The following is a 17,089-nucleotide window of genomic DNA, read 5'->3' as shown; positions in this document are numbered from 1 at the left end:
CGAGGCTGTAGAGGCGTTTCCACCGCAGAAAGCCAATCACGCGCCTGACGGTCAAAAAAAAAATTAAAAATGATCCGGAAATGAAAGGCGCGCGCGGCTCGGACGATCTCCAAGAGCTGGCTTCCGGGAATGCTCATCTCGAAATCGGAAAGCGCAGCCGCTCCTCCTGTTGTACCTCACAACCGATCCCTCCGTGCAGTCCCGAGACGGCGAAATGAAGGGGGGAATCGCAAGTAAGAGCTGCCGTCGGCCGAAGCCGAGGCGGTTCCTTGCCTTTTGAGGGGGCGGGAAGGTTCGGTAGCCGTCCGCAGGTGGGGCGACGGGAGGGGGGGGCGCGCGCGGCAGGAATTCTGCGAAGTGGCAGCATGTCGGTGCCGTTGTGGGAGACGGCCGTTAGGCAGCCCGTCCCGCGCAGCTGAGGACAGTCCCGCGACACTGCTCCTCTGGTTGAGAAGTGGGATTAGCTGCGGCTGCTCGGGGGAGATCAATGCTCAGCCCTTGATTTCATGGCCTTGGTTGCCGTTTGTTTACGTCCTAATACACACAAACCCCCCCCCCCCCGAACTAAAGTGGTCAACTCCTGCAATCCTATTAAGCCCATTTTGGAGGTCACGATGCATCGGATTAGATAGTTGCTAATCCGCCAATACTTTGTTATCCTCTCATTCCTTTTTCTTCTTCTTAGAAATAACCTGTTGCTTCATGGTCTAGTTCCTACAGTATAAGAAAAAAAGAGGAATGCTTTTAAAGTCTAAATACATTTTAGGTTACTGCAGACCAATCATAGCCTACATAGCAGTACACACATTGAAGTCTATTTAACATATACATTACTTCATAAAATATGATACTTAGTGATTATCTACGACCAAACATACTTGGTGTCTTTTGCAATACCTGGTTTATTTTTTGAGAGCTTATCAATAAAATGTATTATGTACTGTGTAAAAAATTGACTCCTGCTGCAGTTGTAATCATTATCCAATAATTAACTCTTACACAGTAAGATTAAGTTTTCCACTTCCCAAATTGTATTTTAAGTAAATTTAACATTAGATTGCTTTACTTAAGGCACAAAACACTAGAAGAATTCCCAATGTCTATTGCATTTCAGATTACTGGAGGTCAAATCACAGCAACAACATGGACTCACTGCAAGAGACAGGAGGTTCCTCAACAGGGGATACTGGAAATTCCTCAAATGAGGAAAACTACTTTATGAATTATACCTTCACTGATCGTTCACATTCCAGCCGTGTGGCCCAAGGAATCATGAAGTTGTGCCTTGAAGAGGAGCTCTTTGCTGATGTCACCATTTCTGTAGAAGGCAAAGAATTCCAACTGCACCGCTTAGTCCTTTCAGCTCAAAGCTGTTTTTTTCGTTCTATGTTCACTTCCAACCTTAAGGAGGCACACAACCGTGTCATTGAGTTACAAGATGTTAGTGAGAGTGTCTTTCAACTTGTGGTAGACTATATTTACCATGGAACTGTGAAATTAAGGGCAGACTATTTGCAGGAGACATATGAAGCAGCAGATATGTACCAGCTAACTGCTCTTTTTGAGGAGTGTTCTCGTTTCTTGGCTCGAACAGTGCAAGTGAAAAATTGTTTGCAGATTATGTGGTTGGCTGATCAGCATAGCGATGTAGAGCTCTACACAGCAGCCAAACATTGTGCTAAATCATACTTCGCACAGCTTCAGGAAACAGAGGAGTTTCTGCACCTTCCTCTTCGTTTCCTGACAGACATTGTCTCAGGTAAGTCAGTTACTAAGATCTATGATGATAATGATGGCTTTCCAACTCGCTTTTAATATATAATATAATTCAGGTTCAGGCCATGTTTTGGGGATAGATAAAGATTTGTTTAAACTGACATGTCAAAACAGGAATACCTCCACTGAACCTTTTTTTCAGCTTTCAATGCAATCAACAACTGTGTCTTCTGCAATATTTGCTGTGGACGAGACTTGGAAAAATGGATTCACACATTGCACACAGTCATCTTTGGGGGATACTGCAATATGTAACACCAGTCATTGTAGTTTTGTATAAAGTGTAAACTAGGCAACTGTTTCATCAATAAAGTATGATTTTAAAAATTCCAACTTTACAGTTTTGACTCTAGCTACTCAGTTTTGACAGCTGAGCTATGAATGGTGTACTAGATAATCCTTTTTGTAAAGAAGATACTGCTGTGTTTATACATTGCCTAATTGCCCTGCAATTGGATAAGTCAAATCCTGTATAGAATTTACTTTGAACCTTCATTGTTCAATAGTTCACTGCCCAGAACAATTAGAGACTAGAGTTGAGAATAAAATCCATTAGAAAAACAAGTATATTGCTCCCTTATTATTTCCAGGTCTAGTCCTTGAAAAGGGCTTTGGCAGAAGCAGACCATCTGGATCTATTTCAGTTGGGTTTTAAGACAGGTTATATTACTGAGATTATGTTGATTATGGTAGCAAGACTGAGTTTGGTGGTGTATCAGTCAAAACCTCCCATCTCTCAGTGGCTCTCGGTAACTAGAACCAGGATAAGCATGTGCATGTTATATGCTAATGATATTTTTACATGGACCCCAATTGTATTTTTAAAACTTTTATTTATCCCATTTCAGAATGGTGTCTATTAACAGCAGAGTTCTACTGATGAGATGAATAGCTATGTAAATCTGTTTATTAACTAAATAAAGATGCTGCTATGACATTTATAACCTTATACTATTTAGGGTCCTGTTTAAGCCTATTCATACATTAAGACCATTATAGAGGCCTCCTGTCAGTTGTAATCTAAGAAACTGAATTTCAGAGAAAGCTTTTTCCAAAACTATCTGTGAAGATTGTAACTGCTTGCCATGTGGGAGGTTCATTTTTCCTTTTCATTGGCTTAAGTAAAAATTTATGCCACTTTCCATGTGTCCTTTTTTGGACATGAATGCTGAACTATATTGTTTTCCCTTTGTCAATATCCTACTTTGTAATTCTTTTTTAATATTGGTTTGTTACTTGTATGATTTTTCTTTCTAATAGAAGAGAGTATGTATAGCTTGCTACAAGTGCTGAGGAGCACTTTATGGTCTGAGTTTGGTGTTTGCTTGCAGATATTTCATTATCCAATTAGGTAACATCATTGGTGCAAGTAAGTGTGGGGTTTGCTCCCTGTTTACATACAGTAGCTTACTATGCCATTTTTAGCAGAGTTGTGGGCAAACCCCACAATTATTTGCATTGATGTTATTTAGCTGAATAATGAAATGTCTGCAAAAAAGCAACTATGCTCAGAGAGCAAACAAGTAATCCATTTTTCTTTTTGTTGTATTTTATTTTTATTAGCTATGTGAAACATCACCATAAACATGGCATATAAAACATTTGTGATGAAATATTATATGCAAAAACTAATAGCAGGGGCATTAGAAATTTCCAAAAGCATTATAAAGTACATGAAAACTAACTTTACCCTTAATTATGTGTAGCTTATTTATAGCGAGTATACAGCATTTAAAGTTTTCCTTATATCTAGACTAGTGACTCTTCTTAAACTGAAATCTTTTTAATAGTGCTGGGTTTTACAGCCATTGATTTTCCTGGTTGTAATTAGATCAGCCAAACAACACAGACTTTTCCACAATAGTCGCCTATACAGATGATTAAGAAGCGAAATCTGGGACCACATCTAATGATGGGCCTCATTACAGTAACATTACAATGCATTGCATTGTTTTACTTTGAAAATGCATGTTCATAATCATTAATTCTGTGAACTGCAACAAAAATATTAAACTGAAAATATCCAATCAAAATAAAAAATCTGGTATTTGAACAAGAGTGCAAGGGGAAGGTAATGTGTATCTTTAGCCAGTGTTGAGTGACATTTCCCAGGTGAGTCATACATTCATTGGGTAGTCTTGAGCACATTGCAGGATAGGAACTATAGTATTCAAAGGCAGTTTAAATAGATGGAAAAGGATCTGAAGAGATTACTTGTTGTGGCCATTTTTACAAGTGTGTGTGTTTGGTTTACCTCTGCAATCATTCAGATGGGGTCCCGTGCTCTCAGAAGCCTACAGCTGCAATAGAAACCTGGATTGGCTTCAATAAAGAAGAGCGGGCAGGTTTCTTAGAGTTACTGCAATCAAGCTTAAAGGTAGAGTCATGTGCTCCCCATATTGTATTTGCCCATCCCATAAGATTTGAGTTCAGACTCTGTATTCCCTTCCTTGTTCAGGAATTGCTAACTGCAGAAGTGTATTAGATTGCTTTCCCTTTCTTTTGGAATAATATTCAATGAAACATCACCATTTCTTTTCAGTTTTTAAATACTTGCTTCTTTCAATGAGATTGGAACAGTGAAATTAATTCCTCTAAAGTATGAAATGTATTTTAATTTTGGTTATGTATTCCCAGTCCTAGACACGATTTTATTTCTTTGTATCCCATCTTTTACTATTATTACAAATAAGGTGGCAATCATACACCTCCATAGCAACCCTGAGGTGAGTTGGACCGAGAGAGGCCCAAGGTGACCCAGTTGGCTTTCATAGCTAAGGCTGGACTTGTACTCATGGTCTTTTGCTTTCTAGCCTAACCCCTTTGACTAATGTATGCAAGGCTAACAAAAGTTCCCTTTCTTCCTTATTAGGAAATTGGAGAGAATGTTCATATCTATCTGATTGGAAAGGAATCCTCTCGTACACATTCCCTTGCGGTCTCCTTGCACTGTGCTGATGACGACTCCATTAGTGTTAGCGGTCAGAACAGTTTATGCCATCAGATCACTGCAGCCTGCAAGCACGGCGGTGATCTCTATGTAGTTGGAGGATCCATTCCACGACGCATGTGGAAGTGCAACAACACTACAATAGACTGGGAATGGTGTGCTCCCCTGCCCCGAGACAGGCTTCAACATACTCTGGTTTCTGTGCTCAACAAGGATGCAATCTATTCATTGGGCGGCAAAACATTGCAAGACATCCTCTCTAATGCCATCATATACTACAAAGTGAAAGACAATGTATGGACAGAAACAAGCCAGCTGGAAGTAGCAGTGTCTGGAGCTGCAGGCGTGAATCTGAATGGTGTCATTTACTTGTTGGGTGGTGAAGAGAACGATGCTGATTTTTTTACTAAACCCTCTCGGCTGATTCAGTGCTATGACACTAAAACAGAGAAGTGTTATGTAAAGCCTTATGTGTTACCCTTTGCAGGGTGCATGCATGCTGCTGTTTACAAGGACCTGGTGTTCATAGTAGCACAGGGAGATTCTCTTTTGTGCTATAATCCTCTGCTGGATAGCTTCACTCGGCTCTGCTTGGCAGATGCTTGGAGTTCAGTCCCATCCCCTTGGAAAATTGCCAGTTGCAATGGTAACATTTATATCTTCCGAGACTGTTACAAAAAGGGAGATGCCAGCACTTTCAAACTCAATCCAGCCACCTCTGTGGTATCTGTCACCCGTGGCCTCAAAGTGCTACTTACAAATTTGCAGTTTGTGTTGGCTTGAAAGCCAGGATATTTCAGGGCCAGGACAATGGAAACATCACATACAGTAGGTCAGAGAGATGCGTAGATCCTTATAGCTGTTTTCTTGAGGCTGATCATAGTATTTTAGAGAGGTTTCCTACTTTTCACAAGTGTCAACATCTTAGCTGTACACTTATTTTCACTAGCACTTAATTAGTGAATCTGGGTTATGGCTGAATTATTATTGTTAGCATTGCTTCTCCTACTGGTCAGCTTCTGGCCTCCCAAAGTCAAGGCCTGAACCCATTTCTAGTAGCAGTCCTAAGTAGCCAAACTCTACTAGACTACTAAGCCATCTAGAACTAGGGCACATGCTGTGGATTTTACAATTTTTCAAATGTATCTCTCTAATAAGTGATTTCCTATAAAGTCCTTCTAATTAGAACTGCAAAAGACAATTTTTGAGGTAGAATTATTTTAAGTAATACATATTTCAGATTTCTTGTTTTTCTTGGACAAGAAGGGGTTGGTGGTAATACATTTCCACCTGATAACAAATAGCAAAATTACCCTTGACATCATTGAACTGAATCATCCCAATATTAGGTGTCAATCCCACTTATACATACTGTAAGAACTTGGGGTACAAATCTCAATAAAGGCCTTTACTGGAACAGCACTATGATTTCATAATGTTTTATATCAGAAAAAAAGCATTGTCAAGTCCCAGGCATCTATTCTAAAATAATCAAACATATAGACAGTATAAAAGGCAAAGCATGCTCACCTATTGATTGCAAAGCAGGCAGTAATTAAAACTCTTATTCTACAAGAATAGAAACACTGACTGATAACTTGCTCCTAAACAATAAATTAGGAACCATATGTTTTCAGAGGAGAATCCTGAATATCTTTCAGTGACTTTTTGTCTCTTTGCTTATTCTGTGGTAGTTGGTGTTTTGCATCTGTCGGCTTCTGCTGTGACTTTCATCAGTTACAGTCTTATGAAAATCCTCTAATAACTTCAGCTGTTTAGGACGAACAATGATATGAGGACGAATCTTAGCAATGACTTCAATTGCTTCCTGAGGAGTCCAGTGATGGACCTACAAGAGGCCACAAAATACAAATGTAATTTCTATTTATTGTTAAATTACAGTAGTATATTCCAGCATTATAATTGGGAAGCACCTAGCAAGATAAAGTTCTGCGAGTCACTTCCATTTAAGTGAATCCCATTTTCTTTCACATCTTGAACAGTTCATTCTTAATCAGTTATATTGCCATTCCATTTTTGAACTGTTCATCAAAAAATATTCTTACCTGAATTAAATAAGCAGCAACCATGGTGGCACTGCGACTGCGTCCAGCTTTGCAGTGCACATAGACACTGTTTCCACATTCACGATGTTTCAATACAAATTTGACACCTTTCTGTAGATTTTCTAGTGAAGGGATTCCAGTCAAGTCCACAGTGCTAAGACGCATTTGTTCTACACCCATTGCCTCCCATTCCTGCAATTAACCCCAAAATAAGAATTAGATTGAAGGAAAAAACTGTAAGGGAACTATTGGGGAAATTGCAGGAAAAGATGTTGTACACAGCTCAGTCACTTTGAGATGAATGGCCATATAAATTTAATTAAATAAACATTCATCGAGAGTAGCACATGACTATTTCAACATAATTAAAAGCTCATTGAGGAAGACTTCAAAAAGAGGCTAATAAAGGCTGGAACATTAGATGATACTATAAAGTAATTAATAGAAGTGAGTATATCTTAAATTAAGGTAGCAATCAGATCAAGTACCTTAAAAAGCAGAAAGTTTCAGGATCAGTGAAAGTTCTGCCTAATCCTACACATGGCAATCAACCAGATGAATTGGGAACCTAACAGCAGTGACATGGGGTCACTGCTGCTCCCAAACATGGTGTTTTAAGGGATGCTGCCTTTCACTTAGAAGGCACTATAAAGCTAGCAAGAGTGTTTAAAGCCTTGCATCTCATAGCTGTGTATTCCATAGTTAAATGTGTTGCATAAAGATGTATTTTCTTTTACTGGTGTTTAATTTCAGCGAATGAAGGTGGACAAACGAAAATTCTACACCATGCATGATTTTGTATGCTATCGTGCTTTTTAAGCAAAAAAAAAAAAGGGGGGGGGGACGTTAATTCTTTGTAGTAAATCTTGTGTCAATTTGTTCTTTTGTGCACCTTTTAACCTCATAATGGTATATGTAAAATTGAGGGAGTTTCCTAGCACTGGATTGCATTCAGCACATCAAACCTAATTGACCTGCTTGGATAAATCCTTTTAATTTTCCTATCCCAAATTATTCCTTACAAATCTCTACCAGGAAAAAAAAAACAGTAATGGAGCACTGGCTTTTTTGCAAACATGGTCAAGAAGATGCTCTGTCAAACATGTTATTAAACCATGTTGTTTCTTCACAAAGCATTGGTACTCTGTACTTGGGTTTGTACTCTGTTAAACTGATTGTTAGTTGAATTCTCTTAGTGATATACTGGTGATGATAAGCAGAACTTACTTCTGGAGAGCAGCATAGGAAGCGAGTCTCATACTCTTCATTCATGGTGAGTACTCCTCGGATATTCTCTTGTTCTATCAACTGCAAGAAGAATCAATTTACGACATGCCCAAATGTTCTAAATGTACTTTAGTTTATATCCAACTTGCATTCTCCATATGTAATGATAACACTTCCAAGAATTCTTAATTAATCTCTAAACTGACTAGGACGTTGGCAAGTTGTAGCCAACAATCTGTAAGGTATCGGACAATATCAGCTCTTTTATTAATCATGTTCTAATTAAAAAAAATAAGTCAAGTTCAGGCTCTGGTGACTACATGGATACACCCATGCACATTTTTCCTATAGTATTGAAGTGGCTTACAATTGATTTTTTCCTTGAATTGCTGTTCATTTTTCCAGTTTATTTTATACCTTGGAATTCCTTAATTTCCCACCCAAATGCTAACCAGGTTCAATCCAATTATGCACTGATTCCCAGTTCAGATAACTATTACTATTCATTTAAGACTTTTCTTTTCCTATGACTATAAAAACAAATGAAATAGGCAATAGGAAGTCAGGAAGTCTTCTTTTAAAAGTATATGTAGTCCTCAACTTACAACCACGATTGAGCCCAAAATTTATGTTGCTAAGTGAGAGATTTGTTAAGTGAGTTTTGCCCCATTTTATGACTTTTCTTGCCATGTTTGTTAAGTGAATTGCTGTAGTTGTTAAATTAACTTTGCTTGTCAGAAGATCACAAAAAGTGATCATATGACCCTGGGATATTGCAATTGTCATAAATGTGATTCACTTGTCAAGCAGCCGAATATAAATCATGTGATCATAGGGATGCTGCAATGGTTGTAAGTGAAAAATGTCACGTCACTTTTTTCAGTGCTGTTATAACTTTGAACGGTCACTAAATGAACTGTTGTAAATCAAGGAACACCTGTATGCTATTGGTGAGGTTTTTTTTTCAATAACAAGCAAACTGAAATGACTAAAGTCAGTAAATCAGTTCTATTACATTTGAATATCTCCGAGGTGGTATCTTATATGGCACAGAAGAATGTCTACAGCTAGAATTAAACGGCTCAGAAGGAATCTTTGTCTTGACGTCCCTCACTTACTCTTTAGAGCAGGGGTGTCAAACTCAATTTCATTGAGGGCTGCATCAGGATTGTGTTTGACCTCAGAGGGCCAGAAGTGGTGGTAGTGTATGGCCAGGGTGGGTGTGGCCCGAGTGTGCGTGACCATGACAGGCGTTTGATAAAGGCTCAAGATGCATTTTTTTGCATTCAAAACAGCTATTCCAGACAAAGAGAGATTTACTTTCTGGCACAAATAGTCTTAATTCCCGTAATGTAGAGATTAAAGATATATAGAGTCTCCAGCTGCTATGGGGCTTGACTATTTTGTATAGGAGCAGAGCATAAATGAACTGACAATTTCTCCAGATGTCTCTAAAAACTCTGTCCAACAGTCTATCAATCTTTATTATTACCTCTGTTACAGCCCTAGAGGACTTAATATTAGTAATAATTTACAAAATTGATATACCACCCAATTCTCAATGACCCTGGGTGGCTCACAACAATAAAAAACTTACAATTAAACCAATCACAGGTAAAATATTAAAATAAAAGATGACAAACTCAGTGATACGAGGTGCTCACTCTCACTCATCAAAGGCCTGGTTGAACAGCCAGATGTTTTTGGCTCTTCTGAACAACAGCCATCCAGATCTTGGAGGACATCTAGCTCTAGTTGCCAGACACTGCTAAAGGCAAGGTGAAGAAGTGTTGCCTCCTGCAGCACTCTGCCAGCCAAAACAGGACACGGAAATTGATGTATCTTCTAATGAGCTTCTATTTAGAAAATGATTTGAAAGATGATATAGATACCTTGCTGTATTGGGGCCTAGTCAGTTTTGATACAGCTCTATTTATGTCATTATGCTGCTGCTAAATGATTTAGACACCATCTTGGAGGAGAAAAAAAACAAATGTTAAATGAATCAAATGTGAAAAATTAGATCAGCTTCAGAAGGCAGAGTCTCAAGGTTTAGATACAATACTTATCTCAGTAGTTCAAAGCTTAGCGTCTGGTTCTCCTTATCTGGATTTAGAAGCTAAGTATAGTTAAGCCTGGTTAATATTTAGGAGGAAATATGGCGTGGAAAATAACCCAATCATGGAGGGTACCTAGTTCTGGTTGGCAGATGCTGCTAAAGAGATGAAGAAGGTGCTGCCTCCTGCAGCCCTCTGCCGGACCCACAGCCCGTTTTCAGCCAGCAGAGTACTGCAGAAGGCTGTAGAGGCCGAAAGCAGGCTGCAGGGGTGCCCCCCATGGTTTGTTTTGTTCAACAGAGGCAATGTAGGCTGGTCCTTTGATATTTCCAGGCTAGTCCCACGGGCCAGATCTAAGCAGCCTGCGGGCCGAATCTGGCCCGCCAGCCTTGAGTTTGACACCCCTGCTTTAGAAGAATCAACAAAAACCAAGTCGTAGTTTAATGCCCCCACTCTGCACAGCCTAGCCCAAGGTAATGTGCAGGTAGTCCTTGATTTACGAACACAATTGAGCCCAAAATTTATGTTGCTATGTTGAGAAATTTGTTAAGTGAGGCTTGCCCCACTTCACGACCTTTCTTGCCACTTTTGTTAAGTGAATAATTGCAGTTGTTAAATTTAGTAACATGGTTGTTAAGTGAATCTGGCTTCCCCATTGGCTTCGCTTGTCAGGTCACAAAAGGTGATTACATGACCCTGGAAAAGTGCAACCGTCATTAAAACGAATCAGCGTCTGAATTTTGATCGCATGACCACGAGGATCCTGTGACGGTTGTAAGTGTGAAAAATGGTCCTAAGTCACTTCTTTCAGTGGTGTGTTGACACTTTGAATGGTCCCTAAATGTACTCTTGTAAGTTGAGGACTACCTGTACTGTACAAGAAAGCGCCTTTCAAACCAAATTTGTGACTGGACACTTGTCACCTTCTTATCTTGGTGTTATAGAGTAGGGGTCCCCCAACACTCAGTCTATGGGCAGGCACTGGGCTGCGCAAACAGGCTAAGCCCCATCCACAGCATGCAGGCAGCATGCAAAAACCATACCCCCCTCTGAGTCTGCAGAAAAACTTCTCTCCACAGAGAGATGTTCAAATATAAGGGAACTGATGTCTTTAGTCATCTCATCTTAGTTTGCTTGTTAGTTATTGGGGTGGGGTGGGGAGAGAGCCTCAGCAAAATCATCCAGGTAGCCCACGAATAACTGGTTCCTAGTGGCCAAAAGGTAGGAGGCCACTGTTATAGAGTAAGCCAGTGGCTCTCAACCTGTGGTCCGCGCGATATCATCACAGCCCCCCCCCCCAAAAAAAAAGGCTTGAAGAAATGTTACGGGTTTTAAATCTTGAGTTAAGTCCTGGGGATTCGTGGCCACAAAAGGTATTTAAAGGGGGTCCGTAGTGAAGAAAAGGCTGAAACCCACCGGAGTAAACGATTTTTATCCCTCCCTCCATTTGTGCCAATTCTAGCCCTTTTCCACCACCACCCTCGCATCAATCAGAACGTCGGCAAAAGTTGTTCCTGTCTTCCAGAAATGAGCCGCTCTGAGTCGACAGGGACTCGCCGCCAATCCCCTCCGAGCAAAACGGGACCGGGCAGCCATGGACATTTCCGAACTGCAGAAAAGCGACCGGCCGGACGATGCCATTCAGGGCAGCAAAGGCTGGCGGAAAAAAACCCCTCCTCAAATATTTTCCTGCGAAACGCCCAAGGGAGCCCGGGAAGCTTGCGGGGAAAAGGATGCCTCGTCCTCCTCACTTCCCCACCGGCTAAAAGAGGCGACTGAGCAGCCCCGCCGACTGAGCGGGTTCCGCGGAGCAGCCGTGGCAGAGCCTCGTTTCGTTACCTGGCGGCAGTGTCCCCGCAGTGGGAGGGCCCCCAAGACCACCGCGCGGTCGATGCGATTGAACCACGGCCGTTGCGAGCCAGGCAGCTGCGCCCGCACCAGCGTGTACAGGAGGGTCGGGTAGTAAAAGAGGCGGGCAATACCGGGGCCCAAGGCGGCGGAGATCACCATGGTCAGATCAGTCGGGGCTTCCCAAAACCGTCGAGAAGAGTCTTTAGGAAAGCTCATGACACGCGGGGAGGGGCGGTGGCAGAAAGGGCGCCAGGGACGGGCGTCTAAGCAGCATCAGCCGTCCGAGGAGAACTGGAAACGGGCGCCTCGGCTCTGGGAACCAGCTGAGCGCTCTCATTCTTAAAACGGAGGGGAGGGGAGAGAAACACCGCGCTTGCGCCCTTCTCCTTTTTTTTCCTTTTCCCTTTTTTGCGCGTCTCTCCAGGAGCTTCTCGATGGTCTCTCCCGGAAGTGCCGCCATCTTGCGAAACCGGCCTGAGGCGGAGGGAGGCGAGCGAGTGCGGGCGGATCCCCCTGGGGTAGGCGAGGGCGGTGGCAGCCAGGAGGAGCCCGGGAAGGGCAGGGAAGGGACAGCGCGCAACTGACGGTGAGTGCGCTCGGTCTCTGCAACGTCTGGTATCTCCTCAGTTTTAAAAGAACGCTTCTCCTTTCTCTTTAGTCGAGCCTCGCTGCTATCGGAACCCCTTGGCTCGGCTTTTCCCCCTGCCGGGGTGAGGGGGGTAGGAGGCTGGGAGGGGGAGAGGAACAGCTGGCTACTTGCCCCCTCCCCCTACGATCTGACCGTGTGGGCTTTGATCACGACGCCCACCCGCGTCTTAGCCGCTCGGGGGTGGGGGGTTGCTTTCCTTGCATACACCCAGCTGCAGTGAGTGTCCCAAGCCCACTTCGGAGGGTGTATAGGGAGCCCCTGTGGTGGTTGGGCGGGGGGGGGAGAGAAGCTGCCTTCCTGCCTGTGTGGCTGTGCTTGAAACAAAACTCTTAATCCAGGCGCTCCATGGGGAGGGGAGGGGTGGTTGGCCTGTCTCCGGGGTGGGGGGTTGGGGAGTTGGGGAGAGACGGGTCGCAGATTCGGGGCATTGCTAGTTTGCGTCGTCGCCACCCCAGGGCCAGGGGGCGGGGCTCTCGTCCTCTGGCGGCCGCTTGAAGGCTCGACGCGCAGGGCTTCCTTCTTCCCCGTTATAGGAAAGCTCTCCTTTCGCTCTGGAAAAGCAATTCAATCGCTCTGCCCTGCCCCGCCCCGCGGCTGTGGTGGTAAGCGATCCCCTCGGCACCTGGCTTGGGTAAAACGACCCCGAAAGTGTGGTGGAAGGAGGGGGGAGGGGGAGATGCATTCCTGGCCTTTGCTGCAGATGAACCCGGATGGGTCAAGAGGAGGAGGAGGCGGAGGTGGGAATCCCTTGGAGGTTTAGGCACGTGGTACGGTGGAAATGACGATTTCCCGGCTCCACTGAAACTTCGCGTGGATTGATAATGGAAACCTTCAGGTTCTCTCCCCTGGGAGTTTGGCTCGGTCAAAGTAGGGGGTGATACAAGCTGTTCTGAGTAGTCAGAATAGACGATATAGTCACTTCAATAGGAGACAGATGAGGAAATGGTAAGAGGAAGGGCTACAGAGACCACCCTTTTAAAAAAAATGTTGCGTTTATTTACTAAATGAAATATAGGGGCTGCCAGATTCTTAGAAAACTCTGGGCCGCTTGCCTTTTGAAGTAAGACTGCTAAAAATATTTTTTTAAAAAAATGGGGGGAGGGGAAAGTCCTGAAGGCAAAATGTTAAAATAAAGGCAGGAAAAAATTGTTTATTTTGATTTGGCTCATTGTTCAAAATAGTAAAGTATGAGCTAATTATTTTATGATGTACACTAGGAAAATTGTAAGTCCTTGGAATAATTTTAAAAGAGAATTTAAGTCATGGTTGCCATGTATTCCACTGGTTGAAGCAATTTGGTAGAATATTTTGACATAGAAGAGAAAGTGCTGTTGATATACCATACTTGGCACAGTTTTATGTAATCTTGTACTACTTATGGTTTATTAGTTTACATAAATCAATATCTCAAATACTTATGGAAGTTTTAACTGTGTCACATATAAGGAATGGAATACAGCTATTATATATTGACAATTTCCTTGTCTTCTTTTGACTGAAAAAAAGTGCAGTTATAAATTAAACCCAAACTGTACATTATTTCAAACAGCAAAGATAATATTGAAAACTCTTAAATGTTAAAAACCTCAATAAAACCATTCGGCTTTTATTTGTCCTTGGGAGTGAAATAAACAAATGTTTTGTCAGTAGAAAAATAAGGAGTTTTCTTACCTAGCCATTTAGCCTTTTATAATTCTAGGACATATCCCAGACTCAAGAAGTTTCACCTAGTCCAGAATGAAGGTATGTGGGCGATTATGACTATCTCTCTATGCCCATATTATACCTGAACTGGCATCTAATTTGCTTCCAGATGCAGTTGAAGGTGCTGACTGTTATATACAAAGCCTTACATGGCATGAGCCAAGGGTATTTGAAGAACTCTGTTACTCCCATAATTTTTAACAATCCATTAGTTTTGGCAAGACGGCATACCTAATTGCCTCAGGGTCCCATATATTAGGGATTGTTATCTAGTGAGATTCAAGAAACATTCCTTTTCCATAGCTGTGTCTGCTTTCTGGAACACCACATTGCCCAGGGTTTGATTGGCCCAGGCTCTGCTTGCTTTTTGGAAAACCTTATAAACTTGTTTTCCAAGGCATGAGGGCCAGGAAAGTAATTGAGCCCAAACTATTAGTGAATGGTGTTTTGGAGAGCTGTTTATTGTATTTTAATTCTTGTTAGCTCCTGTCAATCACATTAGTGAGATGGTTGGCCAAATAAATAAATTAGGCACAGTCCCTGAGGAATATAGACTCAGCTGGGAAAAAGTAGTCATTCAAATTATCTTGGGTCCACTGTGAACCATATAGGCCTTTATAGTTAAAAGAAAAAAAAATCCCTAATTGAGTTTTTTTAAACAATATATTCATTGCTTTTTAAAAGTTTAATTCAAGATAACAGCTTTCCTGAATAGGATTCAACTATTTCTATAGAAGACACAAAATAAGAGATAGAACAAGGACCATACGATATAATTATCTCTTTTTAGGAACTTTTTTTGCACTCAAATCATAAAACATTTTGCTAGTGTTTACTACAGTATATTACATTGAGTTGATGCAACTTTCTCTTATATAATTATTTTATAGAGGGCCTCAAGCCTTATGTTTTTTTCCAAATATTTATTTGAATATTTGTTGATGAAAAAAAATAATTTTGTTATTATATGCAGAGCTTTACATTTTGTTATTTGTTCTCTTTGTAGTAGTTCCATCTTGTACAAATACTGTGAATAGTGTGAGAAAACATTGATTAACTAAGTATGTTAAACCACAACTTAAAGTTTTCTGAGCAATTGTTGATTCATGCAACAAATTCAACCAACTATTATAATTTAGGGCAATGTGTGAATCCAGTTTGGGCTATAATTCATGGCTTATTAATATGTGTGAATCAGGATACTATCTCCTATTACACAAATAGTACATTGCTGTGGTGTATTTAACCAACTAGAGAGGGAGAGCTACATTTTGGATGGGAGATAGTTAAAGACTACAGTGGGCATAAGCAATGATTTCACCAGAATGTGGATAGCTGAGGTTTTTAGTACAGTACTTTTATCATATTTTTACGCTTTCATTAAAAAAACAGCTTTACATAACTGTTGTTTTTAAAGTCTTTTTGTTGTATTGCAAAATTTTAGTAGAAGACATATATATTAGCAAATATATATTAGCAATTTGCTGACCAGTTTATAGTTTAGTTTAATTTAATTTAGTTTATTGTCATTGTACCTCATACAATGAAATTACCGTAAATGCCATCTTCAAATAGGCATAGGTCATAAAAAAAGAGGCCTGGGGGGGGGGGTCTCACATGCTTCATGGGTTGCTTGCTTCTTAACTAAACCAGAAAGATTCTAGGACTCATTTCTTCAGTTATTCGCTAGTGTAGCTACAAAGCTTTTATTTTAATTATAGTTTGTCAGATATGTCAGATCCCAGAACTATAGTTTTCATGGAAACAAGCCAGTTTTAGATTCTTAACTATGAAACAGAAAAAAACCACCAATATTTAAAGATAATAATTCAGTTTTTTGCAAATGGAAAGCAATAACTAATCTCAGAATCATGTTGAAATAGGAAACAAGCAAAAAAGTCTGAGGTTTGCTGTAGGTAAAATCTGTCATGATAAACATGGTTAATATCTGAGCTGCTCTAAGGACTAAGTTCTGATACATTTTTAACAATACAATTCCTAATCCAGAAGTATTACTTTGAAGATTCATGTTTATCATTACTTGTTGACTGTCTTGTTCAGTAGATTGAGCACCAAAGTCTTCAGAAGGAATTCATTAATATGTTTTTCTTTCTCTGTCTAGTATCTCAGGGAAGATTGTAATATAACCTGATTTAATTTTGTCTTAACAAAAGTGTTTTTTGAGCACTTTCTAGTAAAAGGAAGTATCTGGATTCACACATCAGTATGCTGTACTTAACTTTGGCTTATTAAGTAATTATAATGGCCAAGTTAATTTTATGTAATTCTGAGCCATAAACAGTAGCTGAGTTCATGTTGTATGCTAATCCAATGCCCAAGGAAAATGTTGTGGCTTTAATGCAGTGTGGAAATGGAATGCAGCCAAGCTCTTGTCTTTCTGACCATCTAGATGACCTAGTGGCACAGGCTAAGCAAATATTCTAAGCTCAGTATTCAGTTACAAATAATAAATTGCATACCTTAGATCAAACGTGTAGTATTTAACATATCTATCTCAAATGTGTTTAAATGTCCAGGGTAATTATACTATTAATCCTACTGGTTATAACTTTGATGGGCAAGAGCATCTAAAAGACACCTGTTTAAAATAATGTATTATATTTAAAAAATCAATCAACCAGTCTTAACACTAAAAACCCCAGGAAAAGCAAGCAACATGGCAGGATGAGATTAAACCAAGCTTTAACAATATGAATACCTAATTGGTTTTTGCAAATGGCAGAAAACTGTGGGAAACAGTGGGCAAGCCACATAGAAGCTTCTTCCTGATTTTAGCAAAAAAGATGTA

General features: G+C 40.7%; 3 protein-coding genes across 11 annotated transcripts in view; 2 read left to right on the top strand and 1 right to left on the bottom strand.

The window, feature by feature from the left end:
* The first annotated feature begins 75 nt into the window (after positions 1-75).
* KBTBD4 (kelch repeat and BTB domain containing 4) lies at positions 76-6,148 on the top strand. Its single transcript, XM_014055151.2, has 4 exons — positions 76-233; positions 1,115-1,759; positions 4,047-4,153; positions 4,649-6,148. Exons 1-4 carry the CDS (start codon positions 215-217, stop codon positions 5,507-5,509), a joined length of 1,632 nt encoding a protein of 543 aa, XP_013910626.2. The 5' UTR covers positions 76-214; the 3' UTR covers positions 5,510-6,148.
* A 3-nt stretch (positions 6,149-6,151) lies between these two features.
* On the bottom strand, positions 6,152-12,401 carry PTPMT1 (protein tyrosine phosphatase mitochondrial 1). The gene is given in 5 exon segments (XM_014055160.2): positions 6,152-6,452; positions 6,455-6,575; positions 6,793-6,984; positions 8,020-8,100; positions 11,916-12,401. Coding segments are annotated over 5 exon segments (732 nt in total). The 5' UTR covers positions 12,144-12,401; the 3' UTR covers positions 6,152-6,342.
* Positions 12,390-17,089, top strand: part of CELF1 (CUGBP Elav-like family member 1) — a 43,738-nt gene continuing 39,038 nt past the window's right edge. For 6 of the 9 annotated variants that reach the window (XM_087720903.1, XM_087720902.1, XM_087720901.1 and 3 more), the window contains exon 1: positions 12,479-12,513. The gene's annotated coding sequence lies outside the window, so the exon portion shown is untranslated. Of the gene's footprint in view, positions 12,514-17,089 lie in introns of all 9 variants that reach the window. The other 3 variants (XM_014055159.2, XM_087720894.1, XM_014055158.2) reach the window with 3 other exon arrangements.

This window comes from Thamnophis sirtalis, unplaced genomic scaffold (assembly GCF_051295495.1).
Source record: "Thamnophis sirtalis isolate CommonGarterSnake01/CBP01778 unplaced genomic scaffold, rThaSir2_p1.2 scaffold_1, whole genome shotgun sequence".
NCBI classification, from domain to species: domain Eukaryota; kingdom Metazoa; phylum Chordata; class Lepidosauria; order Squamata; family Natricidae; genus Thamnophis; species Thamnophis sirtalis.
The sequence above is the reverse complement of the archived record's forward strand: the minus strand, read 5'-3'. Positions and strand labels throughout refer to the sequence as shown.